The sequence below is a fragment of the Ciconia boyciana genome, chromosome 5, assembly GCF_034638445.1.
Source record: "Ciconia boyciana chromosome 5, ASM3463844v1, whole genome shotgun sequence".
Lineage (NCBI taxonomy): Eukaryota > Metazoa > Chordata > Aves > Ciconiiformes > Ciconiidae > Ciconia > Ciconia boyciana.
Genome location: NC_132938.1, coordinates 12,623,586 through 12,642,159, shown reverse-complemented (window position 1 = coordinate 12,642,159; position 18,574 = coordinate 12,623,586). Strand labels below are relative to the sequence as shown.

General features: G+C 38.9%; 1 protein-coding gene across 1 annotated transcript in view; it reads right to left on the bottom strand.

Annotated features, from left to right (window-relative positions):
• The window catches only part of ABLIM2 (actin binding LIM protein family member 2), a 57,908-nt gene that overhangs the window by 20,083 nt on the left and 19,251 nt on the right, over positions 1-18,574 (bottom strand). Inside the window, exons 7-9 of the mRNA XM_072861804.1 lie at positions 10,520-10,573; positions 5,341-5,393; positions 4,570-4,717 (exon numbers count right to left, since the gene is read on the bottom strand). Coding sequence (XP_072717905.1) covers positions 4,570-4,717; positions 5,341-5,393; positions 10,520-10,573 — 255 coding nt within the window. The remainder of the gene's footprint in view (positions 1-4,569; positions 4,718-5,340; positions 5,394-10,519; positions 10,574-18,574) is intronic.

Sequence of the window (18,574 nt, the reverse complement as noted above, 5' to 3'; positions counted from 1 at the left end):
GGCAGTGACACCAGAGGGCAAAGAGTATAATACCCGTGAGATGGAATCCATGTATCTGCAACCAAACTAACATCTCTGCTCTTGCCCGGAAAAAGATGCTGGTGTTGAACATCAGTGCAGAGTTCAATTTCTTGGCCCCTTAGCTACAGAGAAGATGGGAGAGACGGTTTTGTTCTACTGCCAAATAATACCACTCAGTTACCAAGGAAAAGTGCACTAAGGGAAAGACCAGTTTGAAGACAAACACAAGTCACTTTAGCACGTAGCACTGAGGAGCTGCCTCCCAGGCTGCCAGGACTGAGCCACATCCGCGGGCACAGGCGACATCGTGTGGCCGGCTGGAAAAAATCCAAGAGGCCAAAAAGGCCAAAATAGCCCAAAACAAGCTAGCAAGACCCACTGACTCCAGCGGGAGCTGTATTTCACTTAGCTTCTGTTTCCCATGAACTTAGTTACAAAGTTAAACACATTTTATTTTGCTTCTTTTTTTAAATATACAGGAAAATATAACACCAAAAGCCAACAATCACATACTGCTCATTATCACATCCAACTGCAGTTGTACCATTACAGTAAATTTTCCGGAGTAACTGGCCAAGATAAAGCAATCTTTCTCTCTAATTAAGCACTATCTGAACATCAGCTACACTCTTCATGGATACGGCTCCTGCTTTTTCCAGTACGACATTCACTCTAACCTGGATATTCTGAGGTTGCCTCTGAGCACATCAGGGACACATGAACAGCAAGGGTTATACACCTTGCTAGATGTCTGCTTCCCTAAATATGTGACACTTAAAATCATGAATTATGGTAAATGATTAACTATTAAACATCTACATGTACAGAAACAAGACACATTTACACAGGTGGATATAAGGAGGTACAAGCTCCACTCTAGATGCCTGCTAATTACACAAGCCTCATACTGATGTGCTTTGTTGTTAGATATATTCTTCTGGGCATATAGCTAACGTAATGTGGCTAAATATCTTCTAGAGCAGAGTAACCTTTGTCTGGTTTGCTCGGAGGCTGGACAGGTGAATGCAGGTCTGTTTGCACAGTATGTTTGGACACATCGCCAGAGATTCGCAGTCTGATGCCTTGTCCTAGGTACTTGCCCATACTATCCCACACACCCTGCCACTCATAACTATCCACCCTCGGGGCAGATCTCTGGATGGTATTCTTAAATCGCTTATTAACCCTAGACAAAACCAAAACAATATTCCCAAGAAATACCAATAGAAGTATCTTAACTACCCAGGGATGTTCAAGATACTGAGAAGTTATTGTAATGAAGGAAGAAACATCATAGAAGAAGGTAGCGAAGCTGCCATTCTGTATTTCCTCCATAAAAAACCTCTCAGAGGAAGAAGTATAATTGCTAATTGTCTCCACCAGGTGGTACCCGAAGCACAGTAATGGCTTCAGTACAAAACTTAGATACCAAACTAAGCTCAAGGTCACTGTTTTAATAACAAATCTCCCAGGCAGAACATCACTAATCACTGCAGAGCACAGCAAACTGCAAAAACCAACACCAATCTTTAACATGTACAGCAAAAAAAAGAGCATGGTGCAGATAAGATAAACCAGTATCGAGAACAGATGAATCAGTATTGTGATGCGCAACTATTAACAGATCCAAATTCCTTAATACGCTCTGGTTAATCTGTTATTATCTCAAACCCTTATTGCCCCACGTTGGGCGCCAAAAAGGACTGTCATGGTTTAGCTTCCATTGACAATTAAGCCCCACCCAGCCTCTTGCTCACCCTTCCCCCCCCGAGTGGGATGGGGGAGAGAATTGGAAGAGCAAAAGTAAGAAAACTCGGGGGTTGAGATAAGAACAGTTTCATCATTGGAAAATAATAATAATAATAATAATAATAATAATAATAATAATAATAATAATAATAATAATAATAGTAATGAAAAAGAAAACAACAAGAGAGCGAGAGAGGAAAAAAACCCAGGAAAAAAGGTTTTTCCTGAGCATGACGTCATATGGTATAGAATAGGGGGTGGATACTGTCCTGGTTTCGGCTGGGATAGAGTTAATTTTCTTCCTAGTAGCTGGTACAGTGCTGTGTTTTGGATTTAGTTTGAGAATAATGTTGATAACACACTGATGTTTTAGTTGCTGCTAAGCAGTGCTTACACTGGTCAAGGACCTTTCAGGTTCTCATGCCCTGCCAGCAAGAAGCTGGGAGGGGGCACAGCCAGGACAGCTGACCCCAACTGCCCAGAGGGCTATTCCATACCATATGGCGTCATGCTCAGTATAGAAACTGGGGGAGTTGGCCGGGGGGCAGTGAAGGCTGCTCGGGGACTGGCTGGGCATCGGTCAGCGGGTGGTGAGCGGTTGTATCACTGTTTTTTTTCCCTGGGTTTTGTTCCTCTCTCTCTCTCTTGTTGTTTTCCTTCTCATTACATTTTCCCCCCCCAATTATTAAACTGTTCTTATCTCAACCCCTGAGTTTTCTTACTTTTGCTCTTCCGATTCTCTCCCCCATCCCACCGGGGGTGGAGAAGGGTGAGCGTGCGGCTAGGTGGGGCTTGGTTGCCAACTGGGGCTAAACCACAACATGCCTGCTAACCCCCTCCACTCTGCATGTAACCACTTGGCAGCAAACCTATACCTGAAAAGTTTGTTTTCTCTGATACTCACTGACTATGCTATAGAGATGGGGCTGAATGTCAGAGTTCTCAGCCATAAGTGCAAGAGGCAGAGAAGCTACTCTTCCATGGCCAATGGGGCATGTGACAGACTACAAATATTCAGAAGTAAATAGGGAAACACTGAGTAGAGAAGGAATTACTTAGGCTGTCCACGGGTATTAAAACAGTCAGGTGGCTGAATAAAATCATAAAGAAAGGAAAAAAAAGAAGCGTAAATGTCAGGAAAAGAAAAATTTCTCAATGTCATTTCTGCATAGCTGCTGATTGGGTAGCAGGGCCAACTTTCATGAGGGACAGAGAAACGCTGACAAAAAGCAATGGAAAATGAACTACACAACATATATTGCATTGGCAGAGAGGTGATATTGACCCTGACAGAGGTGTGAACCATCTTTTGCTAGTTTTAATAGCTCCACATTCCCAAGATAATAAAAAAACATAAAAGAAATGCTGGTACAGAAGAGTGACAGGTATAGCAATAGTCTCATGAAAAAAATTGACACCGTATGTTGTTCCTGTATAACACAGTTCTTTGTGTGCTAAATACTTCTCCCTACTTAAAATTTGCACGCGAGGATTATTTTCTCAATACATATGTAGAAAAGCATCAGATCAACTCCAGAAAGCTTCCAAACATACCCGATATGCGCTTTACAATGAAAGGTTTAGGTGTTCATTTCTGGGCAATGACTTATAGATGTTAGGTGTGTGAGGTGGTCAGACTTGGTTTCCCCTGCACAGGGAATCCGACAGTACACCTTGTGCACATGTATGCGATGTCTGGTGAGGACTAAGGAATCAAATCCCTTCAAGTTAGACCAGTGAGACTGACGATCCAAAATAACTTTTCTTCTTTATCTTGTTACAGCCTTGTGACAGACTTAGTAGCATCTGTTTTTCCTCTTCCTTGCATAGCTAAGCCATAATTTCCTTAATATAAGTTGATGGAGCCAGCTATCACATTACCAAAATGCCCACAAGACTGACATCCTAGCCCTGCTGCCAGACATGCCTCGCATTGGATGCATTCTTTTGGAAAACTGCTTCTCCAACTTGTTTACCCCAGATGACCTGCTACTGCTCTATGGTGCAAAGTGCAGGAGGCAGGGAGAGGAATGGCCAAGTTATCTGTTAAAATTCATTTAACCTATTTTTTGCCATTTATGTAATCTAAAAGTAAAATTCAGACCTGATTCTGATGACCATTTCCTTCACGTCCTGACTTGCTGAAATGTGGAGTAAGAAATGTCTAGAACATGCTTTTGGTACTGACAGCTAGCATGGGCATATGGTCTTCAGACCAGTATTTAGTAATAGAATTAGCCCATTACTCCACCTGGAAGATTTCTGTGAACCTACAGGTTTAACTGTGAGCGATAACAAAAAAAGCCTATTCTAAGTTCATCTTTGGAGCAAAGTATTCTTTACGCTTATCACGATACAGAAGAAATGGCTCTACCAGCATTCAAAATACATAATTTGTATCAAGGAGCAATTAGCACAAGTCAACAATCTGCCTGATACTACCGTCCTGTCTATTGAAAATAGATAGCGTATAATAAATAGGCACTTTTATGTATTAATGAGGGGCAGGTTTTTGTGGTAAGGAACCTCTGCTCTCCAAAGAGACAATACCGTTTCTTTATACAAGCAATGCTGCTTCTTTCACTAATATGAAACTATAAGCAGTTTCACTATCAAAGTCTGAAGGCACTGAATGCTTACAAGCCATAGCAAAACCAACTGACAAATAGGTGTAGTTACGATAGAGAAATGAAGCATAAAGCCAACTGGAGAGCTATGTGGGCGAGGCTGCAGCAGGGCCGCCTGCCTTTGCCACATTCCTACTCGACAGCGCCGGCGGGCAGGGCATGCAGTACTCACGGGAGTAGCCGGCAGTCGTGCCCTCCTGTGCCCTCGGGAAGTTTTCTCTGTCGGTTCCGGCAGTAAGAGACAGGGACCGCGTGTCCGAATCCGGGGAATTAGTTCTGGTGTCCACATCCCCTTTCAGAATAAGCCAACTGGTCTTTAGCTGGAGAGAGTAAAAGCCTGTTACAAGATTCAGGATTTAACATCTGAATGCAGTTCTCCTACTTCACCTGTCTAGGAAGTCTTGTGCACTGATTGTATGATTATGCTCATTGCAACTTGTACCATCCTTTATCAAACCATAAAAGTTGACTATATCATGACTTAGACATCACAGCTACCAAAAACTTTTTAACTTTCAGCTGGGCTGAAGATAGTTTCTCTTTTAATTAAGCTGCCCACTGTGCCCCACTTTAGAAGATGCACTATGTCATTTTCTTATAATGAATCTGCTGTTAACTTTTTTTGTGTATGTTAATATGCACCCTAAGTAAAAGTCCACAGCCTTAGCTGAATCACCAATGTATATATTGAGACTGAGTGAAAATCCACGAGCTTATTGCTCTTAATCTCAATATGCCTATTTCTTTATTTACTGTAGAATGTAGATTCTAAACCCTCTGGGTGAGAGATTAATCTTTTCTATATCTTCTTGGAAATACCTAAAAGTAGTAATGATTATTTCAGCTATATGAAAGAATAACTTTACATATGAACATGTTTTAAAAAACAGTTGCTTCAAGAAAGATCAATAAACTACTCCCTTTTGTTCTTTCTGATCATTACCTTCTTACTGTCCTGATCCAAGCTTCCATCCTCCCCTTCTGATCTTCTTGCTGCTGGAATATTAAGTTATTTTTTAAAATTAGAACAGATTACACCTTTTTTGTCTTCTGTTTTGACTGTGGTTATGTTCCAAATATTTTTAAGAGTGGAAAAAAAATTTAAAAAAAACCCCAGAGCTGGGCAGAAAATTCAATGTGTAGAGCTATGGTTTCACAGAATTACTTAAAATAATTTTGAAATTATTACAGTAATACTCATCCTTCAGGCATACAGTGAATTTAGACAATCTATTCCTGCTGGATTTTGAACCTATCTTTTTAGTAAGAAACTACTTTTGGGGAATGATCGGTGGGAAAATATCTACATCATAACTTAGCGACAGATTTATATGGTAACACTGTACACAGGAGCAAGTAATTTCTCCATTATTCTGTGTTACGATGACCGTGAAAGTACATATGGTTACACAGATATTTTGTGGTCTGCACACCTGGGCCTCCTACATTCCCAAAAAGGATAGACAATGATGGTAAAGAAGATAGGAACAAATTTGGTATTACCTCTTAACGAAATCTGCAAGAGAGGCTGTGTCAGACTCTAAAATTCACAATTCTGTGACCAACCACTTTTCTGACTGTATTGCCCTCTTAAAGAGTCTTTTAACAAAAAAATATTGCTGATATTTTACTGTTGGTTTCTTTTCTTGTAACTTTCCAACTTGCTGAGAAGAAAAACTCAAAACTGAAAACCTAAAAGCTATTAATTAGACAGTTCCCAACCATTAAATATGTTTTTCCTTGTCTTTGATGTCCCAGAGTATTGTTCCAGATTCTGAGTTACACCTGAGTTACACCTCAGAATCTTACAGAAAGATTTTGTGCCAAATTTCACATCATTGCAGATAAATTCCCAAAATTTGAGTCCTACTTGCCTTTGTATCACTTTATGTTCTTTTGGGGAGAGTTTAACGGTACAAAACTGGAGTAATGCAATGATCTAGCATAATTTTAAGCCCATGAGAAGCCATCATAACAAGGGGGTTGTCTGCAATGCCCGAGTAAAAGGGCAACACAAGAGCCCCATGCAACGCAATGTAGCTAGGAAACATATTTATTAATATTAAAAATAGTATGATAGTACAAAAGTTAAGGCTCAGATTAGACTCTCAGAGACAGAGGTGAGGAGGAGCTCAAGTTGCACCGTGAGAAGTGCTGCAACGCTTCCAGCAAGCTGGGAACAACTCTGTCCTCTCCGTTTCCCCAGCCAGCATGTTTGCAGGGGATCTGCCCTGCATCTAAACAACACGGGCAAAAGGCCACCACCATCAGCATTTCAGTGTTATTCTGTTTCATTCTCTGGTGCCATTACAGAGCTCACGTCCGGACCGTAACTGGTTTTGTTGAGGAGGTGATACTTAAAAAATGACAAATTGCAGTAAGGAAAAAATCTATGGGTTAGAGGTGAAAATCTGTAACTGTAGAGGTTTTTTTTCTCAATTTAATGTGGCAAAACAAAGCTGGGTCATAAAATAAAAACAGCATTATGAAAAAAGTTGAAGTTTTCACAGTTAGCTAATAGCATCCTGAGCAGGGGGCATTTTCCCAAGATGGCAAGCTGCTTCTCTGAGAAAGAAGTAGAAAATAATATCCACATATGAAAGATGAAAAATAAAGTCCCTACATTGCAAGAAGGACTTAAACTTGGTTCACTGATATTTTGGGAGCATATCCTAAATCACCAATCAACGAGTTGTTCCAGGCTATATGTATGGATCTTGCTCTCACTAAATCAGAAATCCATATGGAGAATCTGATGCATTTTTGGAAATGTTTTTTGTTTCAAGACATTGATGTTTTCAAAGCAAAAAAACAAGTTTAATCCAAAGCATTATTCAGAGCTTTCAAATGTTCCACGGGATCTTGAAAGCATCTGACTTCAAACTACTTAAACACCAAGGTTTTATAAAGAGATCCTGAGGAATACAACCAAAACCAACAGGACCCATGAAGGCCTGCCCCTCCCAAGTTCTGAGAGTCCTTTATACAACACGTTGTTGGCAGATAAATCCAAGTGGCCTGAATTTCATCAGTACTGGGCATTAGTTTCACCGCTACAAGGGATACTCAGTTCTGCTGTGAACCCCAATGTGAACGGCATGTTTCACACGGATCACTGCTAATATCGCTGAAGAGCAAACCTCTTCAATTTTTTTAAAACTCTGAATGATTATCAAATATTTCTGAAATATGAACACACACAAAAGAATGACCACGCAGGCTCCCGCACTCTTCACTTTCTGACCGGCTCTCAGCCTGATCTCATATATGGCCCATTTTTCCACCACCTTTTTTTCATTCTGAAGTTGAGTGTTTATAATAGAAACACAGAAGCTGTAGCTACAGCAAATCTGTTGGGAACTGCTGTAACTGAAAACTTTTAAAGCCAAATGTTTTGGACGAGCTTCTTGCAGTTTTTGTTTCAAAGAACATTTTTGTGCTTGTTTGTTCAAACTTGGTCTCTTCAACGAAGGAATGTTCTCTGGCTCCTTTTCAGCATGTATCAGTTCAGTGTCCTGTTAGCTTGAGGAGCTGAATCATCAGTTGCTCATGTGTTCACGCTTTAGCTGGGAGTGCTTCCAGAAGAAAAGGTAAATTTTATTTATTTTTAATTTTTATTTTTTTTTTAATTGGAAGGGAAGTTCATTGATTTTCTTTGTTTTTTTGAGTTACAGTAAATTATATTTTGCTCTTCAGTAGAAAAACAATGAGCATGTATTTTCAACACAACCTTTCAGAACATCTATACTCTATAAAAGACAGTTTAAAACACATATCCTTGTTAACCTATGGAGCTTGCTGACTCGGTAATTTAATTCTCCGCTCACTCCACTGAATATGAGGAATGACTCTATAGAGCAGTGCAAAATTGACATAATCCAGACTTTAACTGCATATCTGATGGATGGAAAATTGATATAAAAAGGTCTGGCCTGGAACAAAAAAAGCTGCTGCTTAGAATCCTCTTTGCAAACCAAAAATATCTATAAAACTAAATGACACAGCCAGGATACAGGACACCGAAGCCATATCATCAGCTTGTGTAAATCAGTGAAGCCATGCTGATTTACACCAGATGATTGTAACTTTGCATTTGCTCATTATCTTTCCAAACACCACCATAATATTCAACTTCTTCCTCTGTCAGTAGCTTTTTTTGCTCACCCTGAGTAGTTGCCTCAAATGATTTATATATCTAAAGACAAGAAGGAATTAGAGCTTGGGCAGACTATGAGGTTGGCAGATTACATTAAATTAAGCACTAAACCAAACAGATACTATCTTTTTGCCTTAGAGGTAACATTAGTTTGTCCAAGATTAGGACACTGTGAGCAGAAAATGTCTATCAAAGACTGATACCTAAAGCACACTGAAACATCAGCAAGTCTGACTTTGTTCAAAACCATACCCAGAAAAACCACAGAAGTTCTCTAAATCTGGATGATTTGAACGTGCAGTTACTTTAGCATGAAGCACCAGTTACCGTGCACAGGCTGACTCACTCAGCTGGGAGACATCAGTTGACAATTTTCTTTCTCCTATTACTATATCAGATCTAAACTAGAACTTCACGCAAAACAGAAATAAATGTTGTTTTCCACGAAAGATAGTATAAAATGATAACTACATAAAAGCATCATTTTTGGGGCTAAATATTAATTGAATATGTTAAAAGCAGTTAAAGCCCCCTATTACCACAACAGAAAAATACGTAAAATGTATTTTCTTTGTTCCGACCATGAAGCCAGTGATGTATCTGCAGTTCCCTAACCTTTGACTCACGGAAAGTTACCAGCTATCAGCTAAAGCCAAAGTATATAAGAACAGACACATGGAGCTTTCTCACTCTTGTATACAACATGGAAAGTCACCTCTGTGCAGACAGTGCTGCAGAAGGTAATAGGATGGGAAGAGTTGCTCCAACAGAGACACTGCTCGCAGGCACAGACTGGACCTTCCCTTGCCATGAAGAGTGGCAGAGCTTCATTCTCCCATCTGTACCCCCAAAGATACATGGTTTCATCCCCAAAGTGCCTTAGCTACTGCTCACGGTGTGATGAACATCTCTCATGTTTACTTTATTCTCTCATTCGTTCCCAAGCAGGAGAGCAATCATGATTAAAATACAATTTTTGGTTTGTGGCAGATTTATATTACGCCCTTTTTTTTTTTTTTATCCTTTGCTTCTGAGTACAGGAGTACTCCAGTCATGACTTTTAATCAGAAATGCACTTCTGCACTTTCTAGGCACCCTATGCAGCAGAATCCATACCTATTTGTTTCTAAAGATTAATAATGGAATTCAGTTTAGAAAAACGAATTCTGTATTGCTAAGCCTGTATCATGAACCAAGACCATTGTCAAACATCACTGAGAATACATAGGCACTGACATCAACATGGAAATTGCACTGATGTTAATTAAATATACAGCAAAAATAATAAGAGAAAAATGCAGACTTTATGTTTCTCTTTTTTATATTTACTAGAGTCTTAAGTCAGATCCTCAGTGGCATAAAACATTACATATTTCCTTCTGTTGTTTAGAAACTCAGACAGCAATCTTGTTGCTGGGTCTACCAAAGGTTTTCCAATCATATCTTGCTGATGTTATCAGCTACTGGATTTGTTCCTAACGGCCACGGTGTGATTACGTTTGTTCTTGATATTTTACAGCTTGAAGAACTTGCAGATGAAAAGTAGATATTTCATATACACCACTTATCAATGAACTTTTTTTTTTCCCCAGCAGTGTAGAAGTAAGAATTACTTACAAAAACTAGATATCCGAAGGCATGGTTTGAAAACAGGAGAGCAACCTTCTACATTTACATGTTTCATATCATTCCATAAATAAGAAACTGCTTTGAAGTTAGTATCAACTCTGAATTACCAAGACAAATCAAAATATCATTATCCCAGTTTTAGAGAACTTACTGAATCATTGGACAGCATGTTATACAAAATGCTATTTAATTTTCACAGTACTTTTTTTCCTTTTCTATTTGAGATTATAGGGGCGTAATGAAACGCAAAGACTACAGCAAACTAATTTGGAAGTCAATATGCATTTCTTTATAAAGACAGGCAGAGAAAACTGCAACAGAGAAAATCAGACTGTACCATGCTGTTTGTAGATAGGAGGTTTCCTATAGATGTTATCTTTTACGCCAGTGTCTGAGGAAGAGGAAAGAGAAAGGCAAGAATAAAAGAGTAAGCAAGCAGTTCAGACCATGCTGCTCTTGTCTCCTCTCAACAACACTAAAATGCAAACACTTCAACAAAGACTATGCATTCATTCAGTGGTTTGTCATTCACTGGCTAATACCAGAGAATGGCGCCTTACCCACCATCTTTATATATTTAAAACATTGGCTATGCCTACCTATGCAGCTTAATCCCCCCAAAGTCCCTCAAAATGCTTTAAGACACCTCAAGTGGCATCCATTTGGTGAAATGTAGGTGGTTATATCTGCACTACCAATGTATACTTCATAGACAACAAAGAGAAATTGGCTGCACTTGTCACTACTTAAAATTCATATACAGGTACAACAGACTACTATAATAGTCGCGCTTGAAAAGGGACTTTCTCCATTAATTATGAAGAAAGTGTACATGTTCAGATATAGATGTTTATACTGGAAATGCCCAATATTCTTATAGGAAATCCCATAGTTTGTCTATATTTTGAGTTGTATAGCTAACTTGGCCTTCCAGGAATTTTTCGAAAGCCCCCAGAGCCACAGTCCAGGGTTCCCATATCATGTTGTACAGACATCAGATTTACTTAGTACTAGAGACCTGAGCAAATACTATTCCTAATTAAGGTGTGCTTACAGAAACGTTAACCCCAGAAGTTAAACAGAAATAAATAAACTATTCCACTGAGCAGGTAGATATGCTTAGCAGTCAAAAAGCTAAACAGTGTGGACATAAATTTAATGTGCTTTTTGGCTGAATGTGAACTTGAAAACAGTATAGTACATACGCAAAGACACAGCCACAGTAAGCTTCCCAGAGTTCTGAAGTCTTCCAGCTATTTTTCAAGTCTATGTTAATATGACTCTTTAATTCAGAGAGGAGATGCATAAGGAAAAAACCAAAACCGAAAACCCCTTCAGCTTTCCCTCCTGCACACAAATTCAACAGACCTATGCAGCCATGGCACTATAAATAACTGTATCTTTGTAGGCTTAATAACATTTGTCACTGTGTGCCTCCTCTAACGCATTTTTTTTTAAATATACATAAGCACACAGCTCGCTAACTCCTTTATTTCTGAGATGAAGTTTAACAGGTAACAGTTTTTCACTTATCAGACATGTTCTTCTCTTGCAGTTCAAAATTCACAAATCAATGCAAAAAAAAAAAAATTACATTCAGAAGAGAATAAACAGGTGCCAGCAATTGAAGATCAAAAGCTAAGCAGTGAATGCCTACCTGGAATATGGAAATGCCTAGGAGCCTGCTGATAGACAGAAGGTGAAGATTTGCTGTCTGAGTACATGGATAAGCTTGGAGTGCTCCGACCACTTTCACTGCCTCCAAGGGGAAGAGCAAAGAAAGCAGATAAAAGAAAAAATGGAAAGCAAAGTAGAGTATTTCAAGCATAAAAGCTTGTTCAGAATGACTTGTTAATCCAACAGTTTGAAATATGTGGTTTTTGTAAAACTCAGTATTTTTCAGCACAGTGTACTGGCTCAGTCTCCAAACATCTCATCAATAATGAATATCTGATAGATAATATCAGATTAAACTGCCCCACTTTGAAGCTAAAGCTTCTCTTTTAACAACACTTTCTAGAAGAAAATATAAAGATAAGAACATCCACAATCTTGTAATGTGTTTTGCATAGCCTTAACTGAATAATCTATCAATCAAGTTTTTGAAAAGTTTAATGCTATGGCTCCTGAAACCAGTAAAGAAATCATTCGGTAGTGTTTAAATTATCTCAAAGCAGGACTAGACCAAAAAACAGATGTTATGGTTAAGTCAAATATTCCTGCATATATCAGTGACAAAAACAGATGTTGAAATTTGGTTCTTAATTGCAAACTTTTCCCACAGGTAACATGCCACAGCATTTTACATTTATGCAAACAAGGTTGGATTATCAAGTCATGGATCTATAATGCCATAGTCACTTCACCAAATTTCAAGATATACATAGGATTGATCTGTATTCATTTTTCCCCTGGTTTTGTCAAATGTTCACTAGGTGCCATTCATTTCCTCTTAGCTTATTTCCCCGAAGCACACTCTATGGCATTATAGTGCAGCTTGGCAAACAAAAAAGTAAAGCTCTACTTTTTTGGGACTTGTAAAATCCAATTAATTTACAGCACTGTTAAGCAACTGGAAGCCAAACATGACATTTACTCTAACATAAAATGGTTGTTAATTTGCTGTTATTGTTTTAGTGTGGATGGAGCACAAATTTAATGGCTAGTAACGATGAAATTATAGCAAGATTTTTGGGGTAAACAAACTGCAGCAGCTCAGAGCACTAGGTCTCTAACTGAGTTCTGCCTTCAGGAAGGCTAAGCTTTATAACCATAAAACTACTGGATTACCACAACTATCTAGGCCATGCCCATGGAGGTGGTCTCGGCTGAACCCTTGCCTCTGTTGACAAGCAGTGGACGCATGGTCATCGGTTTGTCACCAAAGCCAGCCTTGACATGCACCACTGAAGTCAACTGGGTAGTGACACTGAGTTCAACGGGAGCAGAAGCAGGCCAGATGAGGTCAGAAGAGCGTGCTGTGTAAGTCATGATGATACACTAACTAATACGTTCTAAATTTTGTGTCTGTTATTTTCACAGTCGGTGAAAAATTAAAACTCAAAACCTATTCACCCATTACCACTGTGAACTGAATAACAGTGATTTTACGTTGGAAAAAATGTAGTCGAAGCAGCTGAGAAATTGAAATCACAACTGCACGTGATGATAGCCTATGGTCCTTCCACAAAGTAAGGGAAGAACTGTGGCATTACTAAAATTCTGGTGCATCACCACCAGCTTGCAGTCAAGTTGTCCTCAGACAAGGAACCAGACGGTTATCCAGTTTCTTGATTCCTGCTTTGCTCTTAGAAGGAAAGAAGTGGTGACAGGTTTTCACTGCCCTTTTATTAATTCCCTCTTTCTTTGCTGCTTGCTGCCCAGATGCTTGGCCACCCCTACTAAATGGAAGAAGCCTCAATGTCACTCCAAGTTTGAATGCAGTGTTAGACACTTATTTAAGTAAGGTCCTTTACAACTTGAATAACCTTAAAAAACTCGATCCCAAAGTGATGTTACTATTGGAATTCTTTAATTTAAAAAGAAAATGAGTTTTTAAGTGATTTTCACAGTGTATTAATTACTCATTTACTTAAAATTAGCATATTATTAAAAACTCATATTCATATATGACTTGCATGAATAATTACTTCATTGAGCAGTGACCCCAAGGTGCTGGTATCGTACACACATAGTCATTCTTAAGGGATACGGTAGGGTGTCAGTGGGGAATCAGGAGGAAGCATTGATTAAGAGGAATAAACTCGTAAGAAAACAGGATGCAAGCACAAGTACCAGGGGACAGCAAATCTGTGAACTTCTCAATGCAAGGATCACCTGGGTGGAGCAGTTTGCAAAGCCATCACCTCTAACTTGCTCGAAAGGGAAGAATTAAGGATGAAATGAGGGAAAAGGTTCTTGCAGCCCATTTACACAAGTTGTTGCACATTTAAATTATATTTATAACTCTGACACCGATTTGGACAAACACAAAGGAGCAGTTGTATTTCACATTTTGCATACAAAAATAAGTATTTAATAATAATGCAAACTGAAGACCCGTGTAGAAAGTTCATGTGTAGGAACTTCAGACAGTCATTTAATCTAGCCTATAATAAAAATCTCTAAAATGAGACTTTGACAAGAATTTGTCTCTTTCAAGGTTTGCCTGGTATACACTAAAGAACTTCAAATAAGGTCTCAGAGAAAATAAAACTACCAGAGAGAGATATTTTTCAAACTTTTGGTTTTGTCTTCTGCCACAAGCAGCCGCAGGCTGTGATCTGCTCTACTGGTCAGTGCAGAGCAAAAAACCAGAATCATGAACTCTTCCCTGGATTTTGTTCAACTTGGAAAGAATCTGGGAAGGTTTACTTTGAACTTGAGTGTCAACCACAAAAACTTCCTTGTGTCTTTTGGCTGCTGACAGGGTAGGCTGCTCTTTTAACCTTCTGTGTGCAGAGCCAACTGACCAGAGCTCAGACCGTGCTCCCTTTTCAAAGGATTGTCAGGAAAAGTATCACATTGTTTATACCTCCTTCCTAGTCAGCTTTTATCTTATCTGGAAGGATGGGAAATTTGATAACAAGTTACAGTAAGAGCTGTCTAAATTCGGGATTGAGCAACAAACACTGGCCTAATGAGGGAGATGTCAGAGCCTACTCCCAAAACCAGATCCTTTAATATCTCTGCACATGGTGCATTGAGCTAGACAAAGTTTTTTGAAGTTTGATGACTAATTCTTTTCAAGCTTTCAAAGCCAAATAAATGGGCTTTGGAAGCTGTGCTCCTGCACTAGAAAGGGAAGATACTTTCCACCACATTTTACGTACGCATTTTTTTAGTAGGGCTCAGCACAGCCTGTACGCTCACTGACTCCATCACCTCAAGAGGAAGAGTTACACCAAGCATAGGTACTTGGAATATCATGCCCTATGATTTGCAAAGGCATGAACTGTGAAGCTTCCTTGAAGCAAGGCTGTCACAGGATTTATTTTGAAGACGTTTTGAAGACAAAAATCCTTAAAAGAGCATAACCAAATCATTTGTCTGCATGATAAAGAATAGCTCATTCTATTACACTTTAAGGGAGCTAGACTACAGTATACTGAAGAAAGAACAGGAACTAAGTAATTACATTTATCTCTGGAAAAATGATGAACCATGTAATTCTCAGGATGAATATGATGCAAACTTACTGAAGTCAAAAGAAAGATTCTGCCTATTTTAATTTCCCTAGGGTAGTAACATTTCTGTCTCCTGGAAGCTTAAAGAAATATTTTTTATGGAGTGCTGGTTTTACGAAGACTACTTCTAGTATTATTAAGCAGTGCATTATTTTTGGATTTAATAAAAAATTTTTAAATGAGCGTGATTTCACTTTTTTAAAACTGAAGTGGCAACATTACTGGATACAAAGCAACAATGTCTACAATCCTACTCTTTCCACACTAATCACTTTGAAGAGAAAAAAATAGCACACTGACGCCCTCAAAAGGCTTCGCAAGATAAGGAAAAAATACAGTCTGCAACTCAGAGAAAAGAATTCAGAGAACTTGAAAAGGATGGGAACAAATCTTCTGACTCCTTTCAGATGGAGATGTTAACTCAGTGTAAAACAGTGGATATTCTATACAACCTCTGCAGGGCTCAAGATTACCTATATAGGAAAATTATAAACCGGCTTGCCTGCCTCACAGGAGCACTGTGAGGCACTGTGAGCTCCTGCTTGCAAAATATTTTAGCTCCTTGATAAAAAGTGCTGCAGAATTGCAAAATATTATAATTTTGATCACACTACTAATAATTGTTTGGGCACAAGGAGCTGCCACTTGAGGATTTCTTCTTCCAAACAGCAGCACAAAGTAATTGCTGCTGCTCTGAGCAACAGCGGGTAGCACTGAACAGAAACTCATTTGAACAGGAGTGCTGCTAAGCAACTGCAGGCGGGCTTTCCAATAAGAGCTTTCCATACAGTGAAATCGTGCACTGCAGCACACTGAAGAGGTTTTTCTTACTCAGTACCTCAGGTTGGATGATATCGTCCAAATTTAGAGGACAGATCAAAAAATTGTTCATGCAGTGCCTCAGGGAGTACCAGGGTATGTGCCAGCCCTCCAAAGGATGTCTGGGGGGGTGAGCGCTTGTGGGTGCGGGAAGGAGTTTTGCAGGTAGCCTTTAAAATGGCAACAATCAGTTTAATCTCCTCAGCTTTTTCTTCCAAAATTTTCTCTCAGGGATCACATTTGGGAGACTCGAGCCTGATTCTGTTCCTGCTTATACCAGTGAAATTCAGCTGACTTTGGACAGAACTGTTTCTGGATGCATTAGGGCCCAAGGAAGATGCATTAGTTATTTTTTCAAAGGTGATGAACACCTGCTATTCATTTGAGTTTGCAAGTCTGGTTCCTGCAGAGGGTCACTTCCTTTTCTGTAATGGTTACGAAGGCAAGAAGAACAGTTTTGCTTTATTAAATCAAACAGTACATGAGAGTCAAGGAACAGGCACTGAAAATGTTTGGCATTCATCATTCATGTCTACTCCCCACTCGTATTGTTACTAGAGAGGCCAGGCTCAGGGGATGACACATGTGGTAGCTGAATGTCTTCTCTTTCTGACATTTAACTAACTAGCTAAAAAAAAATAGCCTTTGCCTCAAAAGTTCTTGGCATTTCTTGTTACTGTCTCACATCTGCAACATGGAGGTCATTAAAAGTTAATATCCACTGCAAAAAAATTTAATGGCAAGAAGACTAGACTCAGTTACTCTGTTTTATAATATTATTTGATAATCAGTGCAGGTATATTGATTTAACCAGCTTATCTGGCATAATTTTTGGTAATGCTACAAATAATATGAGGAATCCCTAAGTGTACATTTGAAGGTTAGATAACTGATCATCCAATGTTAGATCCAATGTATATGCTTGCTATAATATTTATTTAGCATCACCAAAATAGGGTAAACACTGTATTTTAGAACAAATAGACTTTTAAAATATTTCCCTCCCTCATTTTCATTAGAAAATCTAATTCCTTCCTTCCACCCCTCTGAAAAACACTTACCACCCACCAAAAAAAGCAAAAATAAAATATCCCATACCCACTCAGTTCTTAAAACTTACACAGTACATCAAGAAAGCACTTGCACAAAATTAAGACAAATTTTATCCAAGTGGAAGCCATGCTTGCACAGACATAAAAGTGAAACACATCTGAATAAGTCTACAGTATCACAGCACGGTTTTGCATTCCTGGACCTTACCTTTGAAGAAAGGGATGTAATGATGTCTGAATGTAGATGTAGGGCTTGGGTGTTGGGGCAGGGAGATGCAGCTACTGGTACCAAGACTCTGAGTACCAGCTGGGGGCAACAGAGAGTAAGTGAAAATAAACTATTTAGTTCACTTACTGAAAGCCACAAATTACAATGCCATCCTTTTTTTCAGGAACATTTTCCTCCTGATGCTTAGAAAACATATAGTTTATGTTTAAGACTTCATCTTTCTCTGGTTATTGCTAAAAACATCACAGTGGCCATACTATGCGGTTGGCCAAGGGACACGGGCTTTCTGCAGACAGAAAGAGTATCATATAAAATGCTGATAATGTAATGCATCAGAAAATATTCCAGAAAAGGCATCACAAAAAGCATAGCTGCACTCAGGGGAAAATCTGCATATTCAAAAGCTGAAAGAGGGAATGATATATGCTCATAATGGATCTAATGAAATGAAATGGGGAGAGCCTTGTCTCTGCTGAGAACTGTGCTATGAGTGGGTCCAGTTCTCACTGCCGTTGGTGCACACTGGTAGGATTTAGTTCACAGGGCACTCAAGTGCATGGCTAATTTAAGCATTTGAAGAAACATCCTGAAGTTATTTGAGCTCTGAAAGTTAGACATGTGATTAAGTACTTTGAAAAACATTCTCAGAAGTCATCTTTGTTTGCTTTGTTGTAATAATGTCCTGATAACATATTTTGGAGGACTAATGGCCATTATTAAAAGTGGCAATTATGATGACTATCTTCTGAATTTTCAATGAAGCTGTAAAACATTAGAATTAATTTGGAATTTCTTTCGTCTTTCCTCCTTTCTTTAACAGTGTGCAGCTAAGCTTAAGCATGACACAGCTGCCAGACCTTCAGCGGAGACTAATCTTTCCTCTCTTTAATAGATCTTTGATACTCAGTCTCATTTCCCCTTCGTCAAAGACTTTATGTAGTACGAATATTCAATTCCTGTAAAAATTGTGTTACCCATAAAATTTTCATTTCCACTGGAAAGATTAAGAACTCCCAATTTTCCAAACTAGTTTATAATTATAATGTATCCCAAATGAAATTAAAAGACACCAAGAAAATAATACAAATGCTCTGTGTTTTCCACCC